The sequence below is a fragment of the Peromyscus leucopus genome, chromosome 16_21, assembly GCF_004664715.2.
Source record: "Peromyscus leucopus breed LL Stock chromosome 16_21, UCI_PerLeu_2.1, whole genome shotgun sequence".
Taxonomy (NCBI): Eukaryota; Metazoa; Chordata; class Mammalia; order Rodentia; family Cricetidae; genus Peromyscus; species Peromyscus leucopus.
Window position 1 is genome coordinate 9,141,661 of NC_051084.1, and position 19,972 is coordinate 9,161,632.

At 47.6% G+C, this 19,972-nt stretch overlaps 1 protein-coding gene across 15 annotated transcripts in view; it reads left to right on the forward strand.

Annotated features, from left to right (window-relative positions):
* Positions 1 to 19,972, forward strand: part of LOC114686366 (H-2 class I histocompatibility antigen, L-D alpha chain-like) — a 293,638-nt gene that overhangs the window by 72,648 nt on the left and 201,018 nt on the right. For 2 of the 15 annotated variants that reach the window (XM_037199754.1, XM_037199758.1), the window contains exons 1-5: positions 15,226 to 15,436; positions 15,639 to 15,908; positions 16,079 to 16,354; positions 17,649 to 17,924; positions 18,051 to 18,152. The exons of 4 other annotated variants lie outside the window; for them this stretch is intronic. In XM_037199754.1, the coding sequence (XP_037055649.1) occupies positions 15,241 to 15,436; positions 15,639 to 15,908; positions 16,079 to 16,354; positions 17,649 to 17,924; positions 18,051 to 18,152 (1,120 nt within the window). In that variant the 5' untranslated portion in view covers positions 15,226 to 15,240. Of the gene's footprint in view, positions 1 to 15,183; positions 15,437 to 15,638; positions 15,909 to 16,078; positions 16,355 to 17,648; positions 17,925 to 18,050; positions 18,153 to 18,329; positions 18,363 to 18,509; positions 18,581 to 18,694; positions 19,115 to 19,972 lie in introns of those variants that run through there. 9 more of the 15 variants (XM_037199748.1, XM_037199752.1, XM_037199759.1 and 6 more) reach the window with 9 other exon arrangements.

Genomic DNA, 19,972 nt, shown 5'->3' on the forward strand with positions numbered 1-19,972 from the left:
ATTTGAGTGACCATGTACTTAGTCACCCCAAATCCCATGTTCCAACATGGAGGCAGTTACATGAAGTTTTCCTAGGAGCAGAACAAAGAAAAACACAGATCAAGACACTGTTCAAACACATTGACAGAATCTTTTAGAGGTGGTTGCAGCAAGTTGGGGAAATTCCCTCGTACAGGCCTCTGTGGGGTCCTGCCCCACTGGGAACTTAGGTCCCCTGAGAAGGTAGACCTGGAACCAAGGAAAGGTAAGTGTGCTGTTCACCTCTTCCCCAGCCTCCCTTTTTTCTGATAGACAATCAGATGCAGCAGGGAGCCAAGTCAGGCAAGGACTCATTTATTTAAAAACAAGCTCCTTTTTAAAGCATAAAGAAAATAAGACAGGGTGGAGGAGGGGGACGCAAATGCCCCATTGGGCCAATCAGCTTAAAGGTTACCTAATCACACACCTAGTCAACAGTATTTACAGTGTTATATATGAGGGAATTATGTACTGACATCATCCATTCTTTTTAAAAGATTTATTTATTTATCATATATACAGCATGTATGGCTGCAGGCCAGAAGAGGGCACTAGATCTTATTACAGATGGTTGTGAGCCACCATGTGGTTGCTGGGAATTGAACTCAGGTCCTCTGGAAGGGCAGTCAGTGCTCTTAACCTCTGAGCCATCTCTCCAGCCTGACATCATCTTTCTTGACCTGATGCTCCAATCATATTTTTTGTAAACATCTTGGGTACACCCTCCACACTTTCCCTGGGGAGCAGCTTTACTAGCACATGGCTCCATAAGCCCTTTCCCCACGGGCCTCAGATTCTATTTGGTGGCATTCGTAGCTTTTGGGTCTGTGAAAGCCAGTGGTCACTAAGTTAATAGATTTCAAAGGTTTTTTTCCTCTCTTTTTGGTTTTTCCAGACAGGGTTTCTCTGTGTAGTTTTGTGCCTTTCCTGGAACTCACTTTGTAGACCAGGCTGGCCTCAAATTCACAGAGATCCACCTGCCTCTGCCTCCCGAGTGCTGGGATAAAAGACGTGCACCACCATTGATGGATTCACAACACGCCCCACAGTTGGGCATGTTTGCTCATGCCTGGCTGACCTGGCGGTCCTAGACACTTCCACCTAGACCAATCCAGGTCAAAATAGCCATTTCCAGGTCAAGGCGTCTCATGTGACCAGGACCCTATGGCTTTGCATGGTTGCATAAGAGCACACAACACAACCATGTGATCTGCACATGCGTGGAGTAGGTCAACCTGTGTACACGTGTGCACCACCCAGCCTTTATAAGCAGGCGCCATATTCCCGGCTTCCTCCTCCTCCTCCTCCTCCTCCTCCTCCTCCTCCTCCTCCTTCTTCTTCTTCTTCTTCTTCCCCACACACGTGTCTCTCTGAAGGCCTGAGCACTCATCTGTCTCTTTCATCTTAATAAAACTCTTGTTAGTGGATTCTGTCATGTTGCATGACATTTCCTCGCAGGGTAAGAGCGCCGCTAAATAACAACCACCGCCTGGCTTAGGTTTTTTTTTTTTAATCTATTAGTCATTGGGTGTTAGTTTCCACTTAGAGGTAGGCCCAAATGGCTCTTCAAGAGTCTGAGGCTAGTCCAATTTGAGATCATTAGCCTCTGGATCTGCATCATCCCAACCTCTCCACATCACGGTAGTTTTAACCAATCAGTCTTTGTAGACACTGCTTCTTTCCAGAAATTCTTGATGACACCCAAAACTCTGTGTAGATCAGGCTGGCCTCAAACTCATAGAGATGCACCTGTCTCTGCCTCCCAAACGCTGGGATCAGAGGGATTAAAGGCCATCATGAAAAACACAATCTGACTGTATCATTCCCTGACTAAACCTATTCAATGGTGTTCCACTGACTTGAGTTCAGGTCTCACATCCTTAACCTGGTCTCCAGGGCCCTGTGAGGGTGGCCCCACCTCTCCAGCCCCACTGCTCACTCTTCACTCTGCATTTCACTCCATGGACTCCAGTTCCAGTCCTGCCCTGCTTCCACCTGCAGACAGCCTGGGGTTTGCTGAGCCCTGACCTGAAGGCTCCTGCCTCTGGGTCGACCCTAGTTAGTTCCACTTCACACTCAGACCGCAGCTTCTTGGGGAAGGTTTGAAACCTTCCTTTTAGACTCAAATCTCCTCTTCAGCACCTCACTCCAAAGTGTAGCTTCCCGTGGAGCCCTGGCGTGGTCACACCTCTGCATTTGTAGGTGATTATTTGGGTGGTGTCTGCCCCTGTAGGACATAAGATCCCAAGGGTCAGGGCCCTGGGTGCAGGCACTCAGCTCTGCCCTCCCCTGAGTCTAGCAATGGACACATCCTCCATGACTCTCACAGATACAGTGGTTTTCCAAAAGCACCGAGTGTACATTTCCCTTCCCTGTGTTTTGAGGGGACAGTTTATGTTATGGCACGTTCTCTACAGCTTCAAATGATCATCAAGGAACATTTTCCTCTATTCTGTTTGTGCTGATAGATCAAGAATGCCCCAGGAAAGCAGACATGGTGGTGTGCACCTGTATCCTCTTTTACTTGATTTTTGTTTGTGTTTTGGAGAGAGTTTCACACTGTAGCCCAGGTTGGACTTGAACCCACTATGTAGCCCAGGTTGGCCAAGAACTCCATACGATCCTTCTGCCTCAGCTTCCTGGGAGCTGGCATGGCAGGATCAGCCACCATATCACCTTCACTTTGTTTTTTGGTCAGATTCACCAGGTTACCTACCTTGTCCAGGAACTCACATTGTGGAGCAGACTGGGTCAAACTAATGATCCTCCTGCCTCATGCAGGAAATAGCACTTTATCGTACAATATGAGAAGGCATGTATATTGTCTGTCTGTGTGTACCAATATTGGCACATGGATGCATGTTGGTTTGGAAGTACCCATAGTCGAATGTCTTCCTGCATTGTCTCAATCTTAGCTTTTTTACTTATAACAGGGTCTCACTATGTACCCTGGCTGGACTTGAATTCACAGAGATCTACCTGGCTCTGCCTTCCAAATAGTGGGGTTAAAGCCTGCCCACCATGCCCAGTTCAACCTGGATGTTTTTAAACTTTCTTTTATTACAAGACTTATTTATTGGGGTTGGGAATTTAGCTCAGTGGTAGAGCACTTGCCTAGCAAGCGCAGGGCCCTGGGTTCGGTCCTCAGCCCCCGGGGGGCGGGGGTAGAGGGGTGACAAAGACATTTTTATTTATTTATTTGTTTATTTATATTTATCTGTCTGCATTTTGTCTTCAGGCCAGAAGAGGGCATCAGACCTCATTATAGATGGCTGTGAGCCATCATGTGATGCTGGGAATTGAACTTAGGACCTCTTAAAAGAGCAGCCAGTGCTCTAAACCTCTGAGCTGTTTCTCCAGCCTAACCTGAGAGTGTTTAAATATTTCATTTTTATGTTTAATGGCACGGGTGTGTCCGCGTGTGGGTTTGTGCATGTAGTACAGTGTCAAGGAGGATGTTGGGTCCCCTGGAACTGAGTGACAGGCAGCTGTGAACCGTCCCTTGTAATTGCCAGAAGCAAATTCTGGTCCTCTCTCTGCAAGAGGAGCATGCACAATTGGCCATGGAGACTTCACTCCAGCACCTCAGCCATACATTATTTTTTGAGACATGATCATGTCTTAGTTAGCATTTCTATTTTCTATTGTGTAAAGAGACACCATGACCACAACAACGCTTTTTTTTTTCTTTTCTTTTCTTTTTTTTTTTTTTTTTTTTTTTTTGGAAACAGGGTTTATGTAAACCAGGCTGCCCTCGAATTCACAGAGATCCGCCTGCCTCTGTCTCCCGAGTGCTGTGATTAAAAAGACGTGCACCACTGCTATCTGGATCACAGCAACTCTTACAAAGGAAAACATTTCATTGGGGCTGGCTTACAGATTCAGAGGTTTAGTCCATTGTCATCATGGCAGGAAACATGGCATTATGCAGGCAACATGGTGCTGGAGGAGCCAAGAATTCTACATCTGGATCCTCAGGCGGCAGGAAGAGAAGACACTGGGTCTGGCTTGAGCATTTGAAACCTCAAAGCCCACCCCAGTGACTCACGTCCACCAACAAGGTCACACCTCCTAATGCCACCTCCTAATGACCAAGCATTTGAATATATGAGCCTATGGGGGCCGTTCCTATCCAAACCTCCACAGCCTCCCTCTGCTTCTGGAGCTCACTGATTCAGATCAGCTGGATCCTCCTGTCTCTGCCCAGGGCTGGGGTCACACTGTGTGTTGACTTTTCTTCTTAAGATTTAATTTTTTTATGTGTTCTTCTCTCATATATTACAGCAGTTTCCCCTTTTCCCCTCTCCCTCCAGTCCTTCCCCTCCAGCCCCCGCCCCATCCACTCCTCTTCTGTTTCTCCCCAGAAAAGGGCAGACCGCCATGGATATCATCCAAACATGGGCACATCAAGTAGCAATAAGACTCGGATCAACACCTTATATTAAGGTGGGACACAGCAACCCAGTAGGAGGAAAAGGGTCCCAATGAGGCAAAAGAGTCAGAGACAGCCCCTGCCCCCACTGTTAGGAGTCCCACAAGAAGACCAAAGTACACAACCATAACATACAGGCAGAGACTGGTCCAGCTTGAGACCCATGCCATGAGAGGGAGCCCACCCTGGAAACTACCTGGAGGGCCAGGAACCAGAGGCTGGATACCCCAGAAAAACTGGATATAATCAAATACAACAGGCAATTTTTAAATAAAGGTCAATGAAATGATTCCTAATGATTTCTGCTATGTAGACTGGAGCCTAGCATAATCATCATCAGAGAGGCTTCATCTAGGAACTGATGGAAACAGATGCAGAGACCCACAGCCAAACATTAGGTGAATTTGAGGAATCCTTCAGGAGAGAGGGGAGAAGAAGCCAATCTCCTGAAAGACCATCCCCACCTGACGGGTGACACTGGACAATTACTAACTTGCATTTCCTCTCACCTGCACTAAAGCTGGCCCCCTGCACCCCGCCCTCCTAAGCCGCACACCCTCAGCTCCAGCAGAGGCACAGACCTGGACTCCACAGACTCTGGTGTGGTGTTTCACTCCCAGGACACAGCACAGAGATCCCAGGAGCCTCCCGGGGCCCGAGCAGGGACAATCACCAGAGCACATGTCTGGGTCTCAGGCTCATCACAGTGACCGGGGCCCTCAGGTGTCCTTCAGTCAGTGCTGAGGTGACAGCTTGTTTGTGACAGGAGAAGCCCTGGTCTGAGGAGCCTCCGCATTAGCAGAGAGATCACGATTCCTGCTGCAGATGGGCTGAGTCTGTGGACCAGAGGGACGACTGAGCAGGCAGAATGCCTGCTGCACAACCCGGTGACCTGAGTTTGTTCCCGGACCCCACGGGAAAAGACGATTGGCCATTTTATTTCAATGTTCAATCCACCATTATCCCACACCCTAAAATCCATTCCCACACATATTCCCCAGACTTCTGCTGGAATGAATTTGCAAACTCATTAAACTCTTTAGCAGTGTAGCGCCATCCTCAGGCACTAAGCTTCTCCCTTCTCCCTTTCCCAAAGATCCTGCTTTGCCTGCAGTCTGGTGAAGGTCTAGAGGCAACTGTTGGTGGGATCTGAGGGAAATCAGGATTGTCTTGTCTGGTATTTCCTTCGGAGAAAGTCACCACTGGCTTAACAAACAAGGAAGGATTAATTTGTTCAGTCAAAGGTGTATTCAGGAGGTGGGGCTGAGGGTAGAGAGACTAGTTCCTCAGGTGAGATAAACCCTGAGAATCTGAGGGGTCAAACTTCTCAGAGTCAGTAGGGTCCTGCCACACATCTGAATCCCAAGTTACAGGATCTCATTCTTTACCAATTCATGCCCTTACTTTAACTGCTGATACTCTTCATGGCTGGGACATGAATTTTTGCTGTCATTCAGCCAACCTTATAATGAGGGCTTCAGTTTGATTTTCTGCAACGTGAGCTCTGTGGCTGCTGGAGCAAAGATTCTCTTCCAGGTCACACTTAGAAACCTCTAGACTTTATTCCCATCTGGAGCATGTCAATTTTATCACTGTGTTAACTGTTGTTATTCACTGTATTTCGAGTGTCTTAGTTTGAGTTTTTATTGCTGGGAAGAGACACCATGACCACGGCAACTCTTTTTTTTTTTTTTTTTTTTTTTTTTTTTTTTTTTTAGTTTTTAGTTTTTTCGAGACAGGGATTCTCTGTGTAGCTTTTCACCTTTCCTGGAACTCACTTGGTAGCCAAGGCTGGCCTCAAACTCACAGAGATCCGCCTGCCTCTGCCTCCCAAGTGCTGGGATTAAAGGCGTGCACCACCACCACCCGGCAACCACGGCAACTCTTATAAGTAAATATTTAATTGAGGTGGCTCCCTTACAGTGTCAGAGGTTCAGTTCATTATCATGGTGGGAAGCATGGCAGCATGCAGGAAGATGTGGTGCTGGGCTGGAGAGTCCTACATCTTGCAAGCAACAGGAATTTGACTATCACACTGAGGGAAGCTTGAGCAAAAGAGACCTCAAACCCTGCCCCATAGTGACCCCACACTTTCTCTAACAAAGCCACACCTCCTAATATTGCCACTCCCTTTGGGTGCCATTTTATTTCAAATCACCGCACTAAGACATTAGAACTTGGTAGATTTTATCATAGAGATCATTCCTTTCCTCAGTCAATTTAATCCACAGATGCTAAGAGCAACAGACCAGCATCATCATTTTCCTTATTTTTCTACAAACTGTTAATAGTTTTATATAGAATAAACAAATCCATTGTGGTCCACAATCGGTGGATCAGGAAAATCAAATGCATTAATCTCCTTAAGCGTGTAAAATAGTTCACACCATTGGATTTCAGTGCTCTTCCAGCTTCCAAGAGATGCATCAGTAACTGGAAAGGCTTTGGTAGCTATAGGTGTTGGTAAACTGGAAAGCCTATTCCAGATCATTAAAAGATTCATCCTTATATTTCTGTTGCTTTGGAATCAATCACTTCTGTTATAAAAACCTGGGTTAGTCAGGGTTCTCTAGAGTAAGAGAACTGAGTAAATGTCTGTCTATCTATCTATCTATCTATCTATCTATCTATCTATCTATCTATCTATCTATCTATGATACATTAGAATGACTTATAGGCTCTGGTCCGGCCAATCCAACAATGGCTGGCTATGAACAGAAAGTCCAAGAATTCAGTACCTGTTCAGTCCACTAGGCTGGAGTCTCAGCTGGTCTTCAGTATATGATAAATCCTGAAGAAGTAGCCTCTGAGACCCGTGAATGAATGGACTTGCTAGTAAGAGCAAGAGCAAGCAGGCTTACAGAGCAAGTTTCCTTCTTCCATGTCCTAGAATAGACTGCCAGCAGAAGGCATGGCCCAGACTAGAGGTGGGTCTTTTCACCCTCAATCAGGATTAAAGGTTGTTGTCTTCTAGTGTAGTGGCTCATGCTTTTAATCCCAGCACTTGGGAGGTGGAGACAGACTGATTTCTGAGTTTGAGGCCACCTGGTCTATAAAGCAAGTTCCAAGACAGCCAAAGCTGTTACACTGAGAAACCCTATCTGGAAACACACACACACACACACACACACACACACACACACACAGACACACACACACACACACACACACACACACACACACACACACACACACACAAATGTTGTTGCCAAGAACCAGATCAGAAGTTGATCTTCCCACTTCAAATTAAGTAAAAATCCCTCACAGGTGTGCTCTCTGAGTTGGGTTTTTCCTTAATTCTAGATATTGTCAAGTTGACAACCAATAATAGTCATCACAGTCTGTGTCAGAGTTCTGGAAACTTCCCTGGCTCCAGGCTTTGCAGCCTCCTTTGGTTTCCATGGCTCTGCCTCCTCCCTTAAAGAAAACAAGGTGCTTTCTTCCCACAGGTGGGAAAGGATGGAGAGTTCCATTGGCTCTAAGTTTGATGAGGGCAGGGCAGCGTGAGACCTGAGACCCTTGGAGCAGAGTGGACAGGAGGAATGGGCAGCTCAGCCAGCATGGGTCCCCTTAGCCTTATTCTCTGAGGACTCAGACCCAGTCCTGTTTTCTTTCTTCATCGTGTTGAACTATTGCCCTAGACACTAACACTTCTCTTTCTCATTAAAAAGTGAGACCCTGAGGGGTCTAATGTAAGGAGAAGATGGGAAAGGGGAGATCAGTAGCTGCAGGAACTCTCCTGATGTTGGGGATGTCCTGGTCTGTTACACGTTACCATTTAAGTAACTCAAATTGTTCTCGTTCAGTGGCAATTAAAAACTAACACACGGCTCAAGTGCAAAGATGAGCACACACACAGTGTGTTCTTCCTGGAACGAGGCTGTGACCCACTATGCACAGTAGGTCTGTAAAATGAAATCTTTTTGTATTTTTAACTTTATGCTGTTTTGAACATTTTCATTTCAGCACAATCTATTTCAGTCTTCAATCCCTGTCCTGTTCCAGAGCTGGAAGAATGTTGACAGAACAGCCCTGTGCCCTCAGCCCCTGGGACTCACACTCTAGTTTAGGAGAGGGAGAGGGAGCCAGTGGAGTATTTTTCAAAATGGATTTTTAAAATTTATTTTTATTGGATGTATTTGTCTTTTCATTATGAGTACATAGGTGGACCAGGCACTGGATCCCCTGGAACTTGAGTCACAGATGGTAGTGGAGCATCATGTGGTGTTATTGTGTTCCCCAAAATACTGTGTACCCTATCTTATCTGGGGTCAGAGAACAGAACAGCCACTAGATATAGAGGCCAGAAAATGTTGGCAAACACGCCTTGAATCCTAGCATTCCAGAGGCAGAGATCTGCCTGGATCTCTGTGAGTTCAAGGCCACACTGGAAACAGTCAGGCATGGTAACAAGACCTTTAATCCCAGGAAGTGATGGCAGAAAGGTATATAAGGCATGAGGACCAGGAACTAGGCTGGTTAAGCTTTTAGGCTTTTGAGCAGCAGTTCGGCTGAGATTCATTTGGATGAGGTCTCAGAGGCTTCCAGTCTGAGGAAACAGGAAGGATCAGCTTAGGAATTGGTGAGGTGAGGAAGCTGTGGCTTGTTCTGCTTCTCTGATCTTCCAGCTTTAACCCCAATACCTGGCTCTGGGTTTGATTTTATTAAGAAGAACTTTTAAGATTCGTGTTACACTCTGCAACACCAACAAGTGCTCTTAACCCCTGAGCCATCTCTCCAGCCCCCAATGGAGATTTCACAGAAGGACACCACACAGCCTGCCTCACAGCAAGATGGTTGTCAAGATGGATGACCACGGAGAGAAACTGGATTAAAAGGAAGAGGCAGTGTTAGTGCAGAGCTGAGAAGGGAGGGCCGCTGGTACTGATGGGGTGAGGACTGAAGGAGAAGGGCAGGAGGTGACAGAAGCAAAGGGGAGATCCTAATGCAGTGGGCTCCTCCTGTTTGAGGGTGTTTGTCCACAGATCACAATGGACACATCTGCAGAACCCTTCAGGGCATCTTACATCTGCACTGAATGCTGTGGTGGTTTGAATGAGAATGGTCACCCAGGCTCAGAGGTTTGGATAGTGCTGTGGGTATTGTTCTGTATAAATAAAACACTGATTGGTCAGTAGTCAGGCAGGAGGAAGTATAGGCAGGACAAGGAGGAGAAGAATTCTGGGAAGTGGAAGGCTGAGTCAGAGTCATTGCCAGCCGCCGCCATGACTAGCAGCATGTGAAGATGCTGGTAATCCACAAGCCATGTGGCAAGGTATAGATTTTTAGAAATGGATTAATTTAAGATATAATAACAGTTAGCAAGAAGCCTGCCACGGCCATACAGTTTGTAAATAATATAAGTGTCTGTGTGTTTATTTTATAAGTGGGCTGTGGGACTGCCGTGGCTTGGTGAAACCTGGAGAGAAAACTCCAGTTACAAATGGCGCCCAATGGCTTGAGTTTCCACCTTAAACCTCTGAATATTTATTAAGCAATTTTAAACAGAGCCAAAACCAAGTTCCTGCTTCATGTCTCATATGGGCAGCTAGAAACCACAAAACGCAGGTTTGAGTTACTGGTGGGTTCCTGGCATTTGCGCTTGACCTGCAGTATGGCGGGAATGAGGCATCTACAAGCAGCACATTACACTGCTGCTGTGTGGTGGATTTAGCCTTTGATAGTTAAAAAAGAAAAAGAGGTTTCTGGGCTACAAGCTGCTTGGATAAAAACATAGACCCACGATGGCTCCCAGAGCTGGCAGTAAATGTACCACTGCCATGTTGGGAAGCTGAGGTAGGCAGAGCCAGCAGCCACAGCACCGTTTCAGTCTTACAAATGCTGCAGTTTAAATCGATAGATTCGCAATAAGACAGATTCAAATGAAATAGTTTACAATATGTGTAAAATAGACGATGGCTTGAAAGAGACAAAAAGATGATATACAAAGTTATATAAACAAATATATAGTTTAAAAAAATAAAGTCTTTAAAGACATATTAACACTAATATAAAAAATAAGCCACGTAAAAATGGATATCACACAGAGAATCTGGATTATGTTCTCTTTGATATTTTTAACTACAGAAAAACATTTGAAGGTAAAAGCTGTTGAGTAAAACAAATATGTAAATTTTAAAAGTATCTTGACTTCAAAATCTGGATATAAGGATATGTTGCTTTGGAAAAGAGGCTCTGCTTTGGTTTCCACAGAAAGCCAGAGGCTATGGATTTGTTCCAGATTAAGATACAAGAAGTTTGACCAGCCAAGACCCCCTGAAAGGTCTCTGATGACACCATGGCCCAGATGATCCAACATCCAAAACGGTTTTAAGGCAACTGGCTCAGACGAAACAACCTCACGGACTACCCCCATAAGCCTAAAAGTTTCTTTGTGTCCCCACAAGATACAGCGCCACTGCCCCCCCCACCTCAGCAGGAAGTAGTAAGAGATGCTACACCCAAATTCCCAAACATACCAAGCTGGCTTTGGAGATCAAATTGGCTCACTCCCCCTCTAAACCCAGACATATTGCTAAAATAAAAGGTTAAGAGATTCTTGTGTCCCAAATCAAAAGAGCCCTGTGGTGTGGGACAGAGAAAAACCAATATTTTTATTTAAAACAGGTTGATTATAAATGTGATCTCTTTCTAAAAAAGAAAAGGGGATGTGATATAGATATATAGGATATAGAGATGATAGGATAAAAGGGTAGATTAATGAACCTACATTTAAAGAGCAAAAACTTGTTTAAAATGTTTTACATTGCTATGGATTTTAGTTCATTGATACAAATTCAAAGTTAATTTTGTTATACTGTGTGTATATTTCTACTCTTGTTTAAGGTGTTAGGTTTGTACAGTTCATTTAAAATTGTAATGGATAATTAAAAAATAGATTAATAATTAGTCATCTGTCATAATCATACTCGTAGCCATGTTAGTTAAGTCTTCTAGGTATACATAGATATATTTCAGATAGATAGGTAATCTTCAAATACTTCAAAGACCTACAGAATATGGCATTTAAAATATTTTAAAAAATTAGACTTTCTGGACAGTGAGACATGTCTGCTCCTGGCAGCACCGATTTACTTCAGAGAGAAGAATGGACATCAAAGACACTCCATATGGAGTTTATCTTCACCTTGGCAAAAATAGCCATTTGGGCAAGAAATTGTTCTTGCCTGGACTGCTTGATCAACTCGACATACAAGATCCATAAAAAGGTGACCACTGAACTTTGCTTGACAAAATGGTTCTTCAGGTTCCTGCTTCACAGAGGAAACTGCCAGACATTCTACATGACACTAAAAAAAGTGACTGAGAGACTCAAGGCCTGTGGGCTGAAGACAGATGCCCCAACTTTAAAAGAGAATTTTGGATGACTGTCTAGGCTGCTAGCTGTCTCTGTCTACCCTGCAAGATGCCTGAAAGTTGTTTGCATCTTTCTCCCATTTCTCAGGTAGTATTACATCCTTATGAGGTCTTTGATATAGTTAAAGCTAGATAGTTACAATTTTCCTTAGTTATGATAAAAGATAAGTTAGATATAAAACCTTAGACTCACAAATATAAGATAGGATATTTTCTTTAATTTCGCCAAATAAACTATAAATAGACTGGATATTATAACTGTAATTCTTATTTGGTAATTGTTTTGTTATCTGTAATTTTACTATGTGAAAGTTAAAACCTTACATTTTGGAAAAAAAAAAGAAAAGGGGAAGTGCTGTGAATATCACTCTGGATAAATAAAACACTGTTTGGCCAGTAGCCAGGCAGGAAGTATAGGTGGCACAAGGAGAGAGGAGAATTCTGGGAAGTGGAAGGCTGAAGTGGGGTGACACTGCCAGCCACCACCATGACAAGCATCATGTGAAGATGCCGGTAAGCCACGAGCCATGTCACAAGGTTAGTTATAAAAATGGGTTAATTTAAGATACAAGAACAGTTAGCAAGAAGCCTGCCACAGCCATACAGTTTGTAAATAATATAAGTGTCTGTGTGTTTATTTTATAAGTGGGCTGTGGGACTTCCGGGTCTTGGTGGGACCCAGAGAGAAAACTCCAGCTACTGGATACTTCAGTTCCAGTTGATGGAACTGCTTGGGACGGATCAGGAGGAGTGGCCGTGTGGGAGGAGGTGTGTCACCAGGGCTGGGCATGGAGGTTTTAAGAGACCCCCACTATTCCCAGTGACTCTGACAATTGCTTGTGGATTGAGATGTGAGCTCTCAGCTGTTCCTGCCACCACACCTTTCCTCTAACATCCTGGATTCAAAGTCTCTGAAAACTGAGGCCCAAATTAAACTTTCTTTTATAAGTTGCCAGGTTCACAGTGTCTTCTCACAGCCCTAGAAAAGTAATTAAGCCAGGTGTTTGACACAAGTCTTTAATCCCGGGACTTGGGATGCACAGGCAGCTGGGTCTCTGTTGTGGAAGATTATTTTTTAATTATATAAAGACATGTTACATTTGTTTATGTTGTATTTGTTTAATTATGTAAAGATGTGCTGCTGTTTCTGTAGCAAGAATTTCTGCAGAACTCTGCAACTGGTTTGATTCTGGAGTGTTAGCACCAGCTTTGATCTGCCTTTTGTGACTACTACCTTTTGTGTAGGGTACCTTAGGCTTGAGGTATGTAAACCTTACCATGATTTCCTAAAGGTTCAAAGCCTATGCAAAAGTTGGTTGTAGGAGGAAAACAGAGATGTCCTGGGACTGGCAATTGCTTTGCCATTTGTGTCTATGGACAGCGTTAGATAAGAGGTTTTGGTATGTGGAAATTGACTTGCTAAAGATGTAAATTGTATAGCTATAAAAATCCTTTTTTCAAAGCTATAGTTGGTCAGTTGGCCAGAGGCTGACTCCCCTGTCACCACGAAGGCTAAAATTCATCCTAGAGTGACCATATTTTCCACGGACCCACATGAACTGAACAGGGCACAACACATGTCTCACCTTGCCTTCCTAAGGCACCTGATTTGTCTAATAAAAATCTGAACAGCCAATGGCTAGGCAGAGGAGGGATGGGCGGGGCTGGGGCGGAGAGAGAAGAGAAGAGGAAGAAAAGAAGGGGGAGAAGGACAGGATGGGCCAACCAGACAACCACCCAGTTACCCAGCCAGCCACAGAGGAAGCAGAAAAGTAAGACACACTAAAGAAAGAAGTAATGGCAAAAAGCCCAGAGGAAAAACATAGATGAAGAGAAACAGGTCTACTTGACTTGGAAAAGCTGGCTAGAGATAAGTTTAAGCTAAGGCCAAGCATTCATAACTAATAATAAGTTTCTCTATCATGATTTGTGAGCTGGTTGGTGGTCTGAAAGAAAGCCTGCTTCATGTCTCTTTGAGCTCAAGGCCAGCCTGGTCTTAAAAAAAAAGACAAGAAAACACCAGGAGAGATCCCCAGGCCAGACTCACTGAGTTCTCTCCTCAACCTTCCTCTTCCTCCTTCTGAAGAGAAGAAGGATTCCCTGGATCTTCTAGAAGAAAAGTCACTTCTGGGAATCCAATGGCAAATATGCGTGTTGGGGATGCAGTGGAGAGATGCTTCTCTTTAAAGCAGAGGCGCTGGCCTGCAAGCACCACACAGACTCCACAGAGACCAGGCTCCTATGTTCACCTGCAGGGGCAGCTCCCACTGCCAAGCCTGATGCTCAGGAATCTCATCTGTAAATTGAGATTTTTTTTTTTCCCCTCTTCACTCAGGATCGTGTCTTCACAGCCTGGTGCTTACACTCAGACTCCAAGTGTTTCTCCCCAGATGATCCTCTGTGGCTCCAGGTAGTTGTGTTTTACACGGATCTTCAGTCCATAGTCCTGAGATGTCTGTGTGGACCTGGTCTTTGTCTCAGCACAGTAGACCCCCTTCTCCACTGGGAAGAGACCCCCTGTGGAGACCAAGCACAGCAGGGCACTGATCCCTGTCTACACCATGGTTCCCTGTGTCTACACACTGCCACGGTACAGTTGCATTAGTGAATAAATCACAGTGAGAAAGGAACTGTAACTAATGAAGCAGAATAATGAAGATGGTGTGGTAGAAGTTACATAACCTGTGACCTCTCATTCTCTCTCTGACCTTCACTCACACTTTATGATCAGATGAGATGAGGGAGATGAATGTCACAGGCCTGTGGAGCCCTGGGTCTCATAACAGCTGGCTCCGGAGTTCCTCAGGCCTGTGCAGTGTGGACACTGGGCAGAGGTAATTCTCATGGCAGAGGTACTCACTGGGGACTTGAGGTTTCATCCCCGTTCAGTAGTGTGGAGCTAAATTAAATTTATAAATATCTTCTTTCTGTGGATGTTGACTTGATGTCTTCAAATCCCAGCCACACATAACTGAAGTAGAAAGTGAAAGCAGAGGTGAATGGGATTCCAGCACGGAGAGTCACATATAAAACACAGTGTGTCAAAAGTCCTTGACCAGAGCTGTAATAACTCCAGTCACCTCCCGATGCAGGTGTCCACGGCCGCCCCACACCCTCACCAGGACTCCGACAGCACCTGTTTCCGTGAACATTCATTTCAAGTGCTGTGTGTATTTTATCTGGAAACTTCATGCTCTTAGGTTTCATCCTGACTAACATGAGGAGACAGTTGTCCTTAGGCAGGTCAGAGACACCATGACACACAGCGCTCCGTCCTGCAGCACAGGGTTCAGCAAAGTCTCAGTCCCCAGGAGGTGAGGTCTGGGGTGGAAGCCCAGGGTTGGGGATCCCCAGGTGCCCAGTTTCACTTCTCCAGCTCCTGACCTGTGTCGGGTCCTTCTGCCCGGACACTGATGACAACTGTCCTGTTCGCACCCCCATTGGGTGCGGAGATCCCGGAGAACCAATCAGCGTCGCCGCGGTCACGGGTTATAAAGTCCACGCAGCCTGTGGAACTCAGACGCACCAGATCCGAGATGGGGGCGATGGCTCCGCGCGCGCTGCTCCTGCTGCTGGCGGCCGCCCTGGCCCCGACCCGGACCCGCGCGGGTGAGTGCGGGGTCGGGAGGGAAACGACTCTGCGGGGAGGGCGGGGGCGGCCCCGGGGAAGCCGCGTCCCCGCGTCGCCCAGCCAGACCTTCCCGCCCTTCTCCACCGCGTCCCGAGCCCCGCGCCCTGCTCCCCTCCCGGCCCGCGCACCCGCCCGGGGTCGCGGGAGGAGGGTAGGGGTCTCACCGCGCGCCGCCCCCAGGCTCGCACTCCATGCGGTATTTCGACACCATCGAGTCACGGCCCGGCCTCGGGGAGCCCCGGTTCATCGCCGTTGGCTACGTGGACGACACGCAGTTCGCGCGCTTCGACAGCGACACGGAGACTCCGAGGATGGAGCCGCGGGCGCCGTGGGTGGAGCGGGAGGGGCCGGAGTATTGGGAGGAGGAGACACGGAGAGCCAAGATCACCGAGCAGACTTTCGGAGGGAGGCTGAGGACCCTGCTCAGCTACTACAACCAGAGCGAGGGCGGTGAGTGACGCGGGTCGGAGGTCACGACCCCTCCACGTCCCTACGTCCGGGCCGGAGTCGCCCCGGGTCCCGGGTCCGAGATTCGGGAGGAGTCGGGGACCGGGACCCGGTTTCCCTTTCGGTTTAGGGGAGTCCGCGGGTGGGCGGGGCTGACCGCGGGGTCCCCGCAGGCTCTCACACCTACCAGTGGATGTACGGCTGTGATGTGGGGTCGGACCGGCGCCTCCTCCGCGGGTACAGTCAGGACGCCTACGACGGCCGCGATTACCTCGCCCTGAACGACGACCTGAGGACGTGGACGGCGGCGGACACGGCGGCGCAGATCACCCGGCGCAAGTGGGAGCAGGCTGGTGAGGCAGAGAGACTGAGGGCCTACCTGGAGGGCAAGTGCGTGGAGTCACTGTGCAGATACCTGGAGAACGGGAAGGACGCGCTGCAGCGCACAGGTGCAGGGCCGCGGGCAGCTCCTCCCTCTGTCTCGGGCTGAGCTCAGTCCTGAGGAAAAAGAAACCCCTCAGCTGGGGTCATGCCCCTGTCTCAGGGCAGACAGTGACCCTGGGTCTCCTGATCCAGCATGGCAGGGACCGCACTGATCCCCAGGCTCAGCCTTCTCCCTGGACAGCTGCAAATCTGTCTCAGAGGAGGGAGAGGAGATCCCGACCTAACCACAGTGGCTCCTGCAGTCTGCAGCCGCTGTCAGCCATGGCCTCTCCAGGCCGGGGTCTCTGCCCACACCAGGGTCTGTGGAAACTGAGTCCTGTCATCTGAGTGTGTCAGCCTTACATGCCAGGACCGGAAGCCTCCTTTACCTGATGGGAGACATGGCCGCCCCTACCCTAGGCTGGTTCCACAGTTTCTAAAACCTTCCAAAGAATACATTCTCCCAGATTCCTGTGGGTGAGGTTACATCCCTCCCACACCCCAACTCTGTCTATTCCTAGAATGGTCACATGAGCACTTATGGGGTGCCCTGGTGAATACTAAATTGTGGAGGGCTTTTTCTTTTTTTTTTCTTCCTTCCCCTTTTTTTTTTTTTTTTTTTTTTGAAGTTGTCATTTTGCTTTTAGTCAGTTTTTTAATCTCCCTCACTGGGGTGATACTCTTTCTCTCTCTCCCCCTCATTTTATCATCTGTTTCAGTCTCCACAGGAGCCAGGTGGAACTGCTAATCTGGATAATTAGACAAGTCAGTGTTTCCTTTTCACTAGAAAGGCTCCTGTGAGCTTAGACTGTTTTCTGCCATATTAACATCCAGAGCCCTCCTGCTCTCTCTCGGCCCCAAGAAGTCTGCACTTGGTGATGGCTGTTCACTTGGACAGACAGTTATGCTGGTCAGCAAGATGGCCACAGTGGTTATGCCCCAAAGGTGGCAGCAGGAGTTGGTGGCACCCTTCATGTAGCCCTTGTACCTGATTTCTTATTTTGATATGAATTTAAATACATACATAAATTAATTATTTTCCTTTTCTTCTATTCTTTTACTACCTAACTAATGCTATAGAACATCACATGAGGAAGACCATGTTGACCTGTTGGCTCACGTGGATTCCCTCTTAGCTACTGAGTCCCCCCAGGAAAATGTGCAGTTCTGTGATGAGGGGACCAGCTCTACCTGAGGTCACTAGTGTGATGACAGAATTGTCCAAACAGACACAGTTTAGTGTCAGCATTGGTTTAACTTTGTCTTTGCAGATTTCAGTTTATCTTGTTAATTGTGGGATTTCTTAAATCTTCCACACAGATCCCCCAAAGGCACATGTGATTCATCACCCCACACTGAAAGGAGACGGCACCCTGAGGTGCTGGGCCCTGGGCTTCTACCCTGCTGAGATCTCCATGACCTGGCAGAGGGATGGGGAGGAACAGACTCAGGACATGGAGTTGGTGGAGACCAGACCTTCTGGGGATGGAACCTTCCAGAAGTGGGCAGCTGTGGTGGTGCCTTCTGGGGAGGAGCAGAGATACACATGCCATGTGCACCATGAGGGGCTGACACAACCCCTCACCCTGAGATGGGGTAAGGAGGGTGTGGGTCAGAGCTGGGGTCAGGGGAAGCTGGAGCCTTCTGCAGACCTTGAAAAGGATCAGTGCTGAGAGCTGGGGTCATGACCCCCAAGTTCCCCTCCTGTCCTTCCCTTCTCAGAGCCTCCTCAGTCCACTGTCCACATCTGGGCAATCATTGCTGGTGTAGCTGGGATCATTGGAGCTGTGGTGGCTGTTGTGTGGTGGAGGAGGAGAAACACAGGTAGGAAAGGTCAGGGTCTGGTTCTCTCTCAGCCCCTTTTAGAAGTGTGCTCTGCCTCACTAATGGGAAGCATCCACACCCCTCATTGCTCCTGTCTCTAACCTGGGTCTGCTGTCAGTTCTGAAAACTTCCTAGGGTCAGGTCTTCCCTGGTCTCTCACAGCTTTTCTCCTCACAGGTGAAAGAGGAGGGAACTATACTCCAGCTTCAGGTAAGTGTGGGGAGCGGGATTGTCCCTGAGGCCCTTGGGGTGAAGCTGGTTATTTGGGGAGCTCTGCCAACCCATAATACCTCCTCCAGTGAAATCTTCTAGAGCCATGTTTTCACATTCCCGTGACTATATATAATTTTACCCTAGGCAGGGACAGTGCCCAGAGCTCTGATGTGTCTCTCCCAGGCTGTGAAGGTGACACTCTGGGGACTGATTTGGGGAGGGAAAGTGGACATGATTGGGTTTCAGGGACTTCCAAAATCCCCTCTGAGTGAGTCGTGGGTTGTTGGGATGTTGTCTTCACAGTGATTGTTCATATCTCTTGTTTGTAGCGTGAAGACAGCTGCCCAACCTGACAGAGTGACAGAGATGTGCTCAGGTCTCTCCTGTGACGTCCTGAGCCCCTCAGTTCACTCTCAGCAACAGTGTCTGATGTTCCCTGTGACCCTGTGGGCTCAATGTGAAGACCTGGGGAGCCCGGCACCCCCTGCACAGCAGGACCCTGTCCCTGCACTGCCTGTGTTCCCTTCCACAGCCAACCTTCCTGGTCCAGCAGGCAGGAGGGGACATCTCCATCCTGTCACCTCCATGCTGCCCTGAGATGCAGCCCCTGACTCCCCACTGAAAATAAGAATCTGAATGTGAACTTGATGTTCACGTCCTTGATCTGACAGGTGGATTGATGAATAAATTAAATGATTGAAATACTTAGAGCTTGTGGATGAAATAAATGGCAGCATGGAGAACCTTCCCGAATCTGTGTTCATTATGCTGTGTGTATCCTGTGGACAAGATGAGGCTGCGGGAGCTGAGTGTGAACAGGACTGTGCCCAGGTGGAGCTCAGTCCATTGTTGGCTGTGACATGGTCACTCCTCAGCTCTGTCACCTCCTGGCTCTGTTCTCTTCATCACTTGAACCACATGCTGAGAGTCCGTGATTGTACGGACACTGGGATGACAGAGCCTTGTCCTGTCCCCATGATTGTGAGCAGCCTGGGCTGCTGTGACAGGTCAGCCTGGGCTCTGACCTGGCCATGGCTCTTCACCCTGTCTTCTCTGTTTATTTCTTGTCTTTTTAGTTTGTATGGAGGACTAGGCCTGTTCTTGTCCCTGTGAGTGGTCCCTGCCTCCTTATCCCTTAGGGTTCCTGAGTGATAGCATTAAGAGGTGTTTGTCCATCATTGTCTCATCAAGGCCCAACTAAGCCTCTACACTCAGGAGACTGTAGGCTGAGAAGGTGAACTTCAGTCTCCTGGGCTCCTGCCTCCTTCCAGGCCCCTCCCTGAGGTTCTCTCCTTCCCCATCTTTCAGAATCTAACCCAGGTTGTAGGATGAGCAGAGAGGAGGGATCCACAGGTCTCATCTCACATCTGTCCTGTTGGATCTGTGTTCTGCCCAAGGTCCCCTCTACCTCCTTGGCTCTGGGAATCCTGGTGCTGCCCCCAGTGGTGACTCAGGGATTTTCAGGCTGAGTCTATTGTAGAACTAAGTTTATTTAAAAGGAAGGCTTGGCTTCTTGTGGGTGGGAGTCAGGGTTGGGAGGAGGAGGAGGCAGGGTGGGTGGGCAGAGGGAAAAGGGGGATCTTTGACTGGTGTTAAAATGAATGAAA